The 4,833-nt window shown below is 65.7% G+C and overlaps 1 protein-coding gene across 1 annotated transcript; it reads right to left on the minus strand.

The window, feature by feature from the left end:
• Positions 1-39: 39 nt before the first annotated feature.
• On the minus strand, positions 40-4,830 carry DLGAP3 (discs, large (Drosophila) homolog-associated protein 3). The gene is made up of 9 exons (XM_009318727.1): positions 4,691-4,830; positions 4,144-4,258; positions 3,777-4,011; positions 2,916-3,256; positions 2,703-2,788; positions 1,525-1,949; positions 1,115-1,206; positions 771-914; positions 40-258 (listed from the first exon to the last, which is right to left on the minus strand). The coding sequence occupies exons 1-9, from the start codon at positions 4,828-4,830 to the stop codon at positions 40-42; spliced, it is 1,797 nt and encodes a 598-aa protein (XP_009317002.1).
• Between the last annotated feature and the right edge of the window lie 3 nt (positions 4,831-4,833).

The raw sequence follows: 4,833 nt of genomic DNA on the forward strand, positions 1-4,833 counted from the left end.
CCGCGCCGTCCAGTCCGGGTAGAAAAGCGGAGGCTGCGGTCACAGCCGGGTCTGCGCCTCGGGGATGTAGATCTCGATGCTGTCCGCGCTCTCGGTGGCCGAGCTCTGGCGGAAGGAGGCTCCTCGCTTGGCTGCCAGGAGCCGCTTGCGGGCCTCCTGCCGCTGCCGGTCCACCGAGTCCAGGGAGCGCTCCTTCACCGGGTGCACCTTGGAGCGCGGCGGCTTCTTTGGTATCGGGGGAGGCACCTTTTTCTCCTCCTGCACAGACAACGGGGGCTTCAGGGTGGGTGCAGGGCCAGGACCTCCAGGGAATGGGCGTCCCAGCGGGCTCAGCACAGCCAGGAGGCATGCAGGACACATGCACCTCTGTGCACGGCGCTGCCGCAGGTGGCAAAGCCAAAGCCATGGTGAGACAGCCCCACGCCCCTCCTGCACCGCGCCGAGTTGCGAGGCAGGGCTGAGCATCCCTTCGTCTGTCTGCACAGGCATGAAGGCACCGGTGGCGTGCTGTCCCTGCCTCTGCTGAGACCCTGCCCGGCCCTTTGCAGGCAGCACTGCCAAGAAACACCCAGCGAGCCAGCTGCGAGACCGTGGCGGGGGAACAGCCCCTTCTTTAGCCTCATTTTCCCCAGATCTTCGTTTTTCAAGTGTTTGCTAAAAGCAGTCACCAGCGACAGCCTGGCAGTGGCAGTTTGGGCACAGATGTGCTTGGGGAGGAGGGAGGGAGAGGTGACAGGGGACAAGTGCCAGCAGCAGAGCCCTGCCCTTACCTTGGGCTCCACGATCTTCCACCCGTTGGCCTTGAGCTGCTGGAGCTCCGCAAACTTCATGCTGACGTCCTCGATGGAGAGCTGCAGGAGGTCCCAGAAGCCGGCCAGGTCTTGGAAGGTGGGCACAGGGAACGCGTTGGGATCCTGCGGGGACAGAGTGTCATCCACGTCCGCCTGCAGCATATCGGCTCTGCTGGCCACACGGCCATCCCACCCCCACACTGCTGGGGGGCTCTCTGTCTGGCTTTCCCCCAGGGCATTACAAAGTCCCTTTTCCACCGGCTACGGTACGAGACGTCCCGCCCGCCATGGCTGACCCCGTGGCACCGCTGCCTGGCACTCACCATGTTCTGCTGGCAGAGGCGGTAAAACTGCTGCACCTTCTGGGACATGAGGAGCTGGGCACTGCCCACGGCGCTCCGGATCTTCTCCAGGACTGGTGGGGGGAGAGCAGATGGTCAGCACTCCCGCAGGACACGAAGCCTCTCCCCTGCGCGGTGGGGACATGCACAGCCTCGGGAGCAGCGGGACAGCTCGGATCCCCCCAGCCTGCACAGGGTCTCCTCCCTCCTCTGGACCCCGCTAGTCCCAGAGGGTTTCCCAGTGTTTCTTGCCCCCACCCAACCTCTTTAGCCTTGGCAGGGGAGACGCTCCAAGGCGGTCCCAAAGTGGGAGCACTGCAGGACTGTGTCTGTGCCCCCCAGCTCCATGGGAGCCCCAATACCTCCCAACCCCCCAGGTCCCCCCAACTCACTCTCCTCCGGCAGGTCGTAGTCCTCGGCCTCCCTCTCCATCTGCTGGCACCAGCCCTCCATCTTCTCCACCTCTGCCTGCAGCAGTTTGATGAACCATTCCCCATCACGGTGGCAGGGGGAGGCACGGCCGGAGTCGGGGAGGCTGCGGGAGCCCCGCTCCATCCAGGCATCCCGCCGGGGTACCTCCACCGTGTCATACTGCAGCTGGTAGTCCTCCCGGTATGCCCACTGCCCCTGCGTGTGCACCGTCTTGTACACCGCGTACTGCCGGCCGGACTCAGGCTCCGAGGAGTGCCGCTGGAAGGGGCGCCCGAACTGCAGGGCTTTGTCCTCGGTGGCCACGGCCAGGCCGGTGAAGCCCTCCAGCTCCAGGTCTGCCTGTACACCCGCCGTCACGCTGTTGGAGCGCTTGAAGCGTGCTCGCCTGGGGAGAGTGAGAGCGCGTGGGGACCCTCATGGCCAGCGAGGAAAGCCCTGCTGCCCCATCCCCTCGCTGGGCACCATCACGGCAGGGTGAGGGGTGCCCTCAGGCAGGATGGGGCTGGGGACACCGGTCTGGACCCCCGAGCATTCGGGGCCACGGGGACAGCCCTGAGCAGCCACAACTGGGGACACGGTCTGGACCCCCGAGCATTCGGGGCCACGGGGACAGCCCTGAGCAGCCACAACCTGCCGGTCCCTCATCTCCTCTGCTCTTAACCTGTTTCCATGGCTACTGGCGCTGGACCGAGGATGGAGAGAAGCGTGCACCGGGACTGTGTGGGCACATTGCTGGAGCTCCCCTCCCGCAGGCCATGCAGGTCCCAGCACACGGCGCTCCCACTCTGGACAAAACGTCATGTGTTGTTGCAAAAAAGCCCAAAGGTTTCATCTGCGCCTCGGCCGGGTTCAAACCCCAGGGCTGAGCCCCAGCGAAGGAGACCCGAGCGCAGGGCGGGAGCAGGGGAGCCCCTTCCCTGGGCAGTCCGTTTGCAGCAGCGAGGTGCGAGGGCAAAGGGAAGGCCAGATCCTGCCCCAGGTGGGGGCAGCCGGCCTGGGACAGGGATGGTGCTGAGCTCTGGGAGTCTCATCCAGAAGAGAGAGGAAAAATATGCTGTGGGGCAGCTCAGGGAGCCCCAGGGGGACCCAATTCCCCGGTGCAGCGAGCGTGGCAGGACTCAGCCCAGCCGTGCGGTACCTTTTGTCCTCCTCCACCTGCACCCCTATGGAGTGGAACTCCCTCTGGCTCCGGCTCTCCGTGTCCGAGTCGGAGATGGCCTCGACCTGCCAAGGGGCAGAGGAAGAGGGCTGGAGGGCGGCCCCGAGATGTAGCGCGGGGGCTCAGCATTGCCCACGCTACTCGGGCAGGCTCAGAGCTGGCTCCCAGCCCACAGGGAGGAGTGAAGCCCACCTGGACGCCGATGGAGGGGCGCCACTTCCGCTGCCGAGCCAAGCTCCTCAGCTCCTCCCGGCCGGGGATGGCCTTGATGATGAGCGTGGAGGGCTTGGGAGCGGCGCGGGGCTGGACCGGAGGCAGGTCGAGGGCCACGGCCGTCACCTTGGAGCTCTCCAGGCTCTCGGCCGAGTTGCAACGGGCCGTGGCGTCTTTGGACCAGGCGGGGCTGCGGGTGACCTCGCTGGGCAGGTAGCTCTCATGGGTGGACTCGGTGCTGCTCTGCGCCGTGACGGAGATGAGGGGTTTGGCTTTGGTTCCTGGAGGGATGGGAGGTGGAGCTTTTCTGTAACTGAAGGCTGTTGTGGGAGAGGCGCAGGATGAAAAGGCGCGTGAAAACACAGACACTTGCTCATTTCCCGCCGCAAATGGGGGCCCCGGGGGAATGGTGACCACCTCCTCCCACAGCACGGGGCTCAGGGCCTCCCAGGGTTTGCATCTCGGCTGGCTGAGATCTGGGCTGGAGCTCAGAGGGGCTGTTTGGCCAGTTTATCCCCAGAAAAGGATCAGAAACCACCCCCAGACCCACGATGGCCAAGTTGCTGCAGCACCCAGCAAGGGGCAGAGATGAGGGAAGTGGAGGGAAGCAGGGAATGGCAGATGGGTGCTGGGGGCACAGAGCAGCCCCCTGACCAGGACTGAGCCATGAGCGGGGTGCTCGTGCTCTGAGCGGGATGCTCACGCCCTGTGCCAGGGGCTGCACGGGGTCAGGGGCAGGAGTGGGGGCAGCAGCAGCCCTTGGCAGGTGCCCGGGCAAGCAGGTGGGGAGATGTGGGGGTCCCTCATGCAGCCAAGCCCCCACCACCCCCCGGGACTCACAGGTGCTGGGCTTCAGGATGCTGCTGGTGATGGGCGGCCCGGCGGGAGCTGACATGGAGAAGAGCGAGAGGCAGTCGTCATCCTGGGAGCAGCCTGCCTGGATGGCCCGCAGGTAGCTGTGGCTCCGCATGCGGAAGCAGCCGGGCAGGTCCAGTGCCTCCACGGCCTGCGACTCCACCTCGCCGAAAACCGACTCGCAGACGGCCTCAAACTGGTGGTTGAGCTCGTCGTTGATCTGGGGAGAGCGGCAGGTGAGGCTGGGGGCGGTGAGCCGCGGCCAGGGCCGAGCGGGGCAGGAGATGCTCAGAGGAGCATCCGCCGCCCCCCCCCCCCGGCCCCAACCCGCCCCCGTGAGATGGGACCCTACCTGGCCGGTGGTGAAGGAACGCCCGTAGCCCTGTCCCCGCGGGAGCATTCGTGGTGGTGTGCAGCAGCTGGGACAGTTACAGATATATGAATCAGAATAGTGCCTACTTGCAAACCTAATGAGAGACAGTGGGAATAGAAGGGATCGCACCAAAAGCAACACATCCAAGCAGAGCATTCGGAAATGCAGCTGCAGTTTGCTGATGCTCCCGCTGGTTGCCACCGCTGTCCCCACTCCTAACTGCCCCGAAACGCTGTCCTGTTTCGATCTGTCCCCCAGCAGTGCGGGGCTGCCAGAGGGGTACACAGCAGGGCTGGGGATGAGGAGCCAGCCTGTCACCCGCCAGGACTGGGTCACATCCCAGTCGTCTCCTTTTGAACGTGCCTCTCCTCCCCAACCTTTGCTCATGGCTGCAGCAGCGGGTCCCACCCTGAAGCCCAGTGCAGCCGCGTCCCCCCCAGTGCCCGCCAAGGGCAGCTACAGCTCCCGGGGAGCCCCAGCTGCTGCCCGCGGTGCCGAGACAGGGCTGGGAGGCGACAGCCCTTACTTGGTCCTGGCCTGGTCAGCGCTGGAGGAGCGGCGGTAGCTGTCTCGCCGCGTGGCTGCCCTGGGCAATACTTTGGCGCTGGCATCCGAGTCGGCGCTGTCCTCATCGCCCATGGCCTTGATGTAGCTGCCGGCGCGCATCCG

The sequence above is a fragment of the Pygoscelis adeliae genome, unplaced genomic scaffold, assembly GCF_000699105.1.
Source record: "Pygoscelis adeliae isolate BGI_AS28 unplaced genomic scaffold, ASM69910v1 Scaffold382, whole genome shotgun sequence".
Classification (NCBI taxonomy): domain Eukaryota; kingdom Metazoa; phylum Chordata; class Aves; order Sphenisciformes; family Spheniscidae; genus Pygoscelis; species Pygoscelis adeliae.

Excerpts from the sequence above, each read along its gene's own strand:
- DLGAP3 (XM_009318727.1), bottom strand. The coding sequence starts at position 4,830 with ATGCGCGCCGGCAGCTACATCAAGGCCATGGGCGATGAGGACAGCGCC. Across the intron at positions 4,259-4,690 it reads GCTGACCAGGCCAGGACCAA|GTTTGCAAGTAGGCACTATT; the intron begins GTAAGGGCTGTC and ends GTCTCTCATTAG. Across the intron at positions 259-770 it reads GGAAGATCGTGGAGCCCAAG|GAGGAGAAAAAGGTGCCTCC; the intron begins GTAAGGGCAGGG and ends TTGTCTGTGCAG.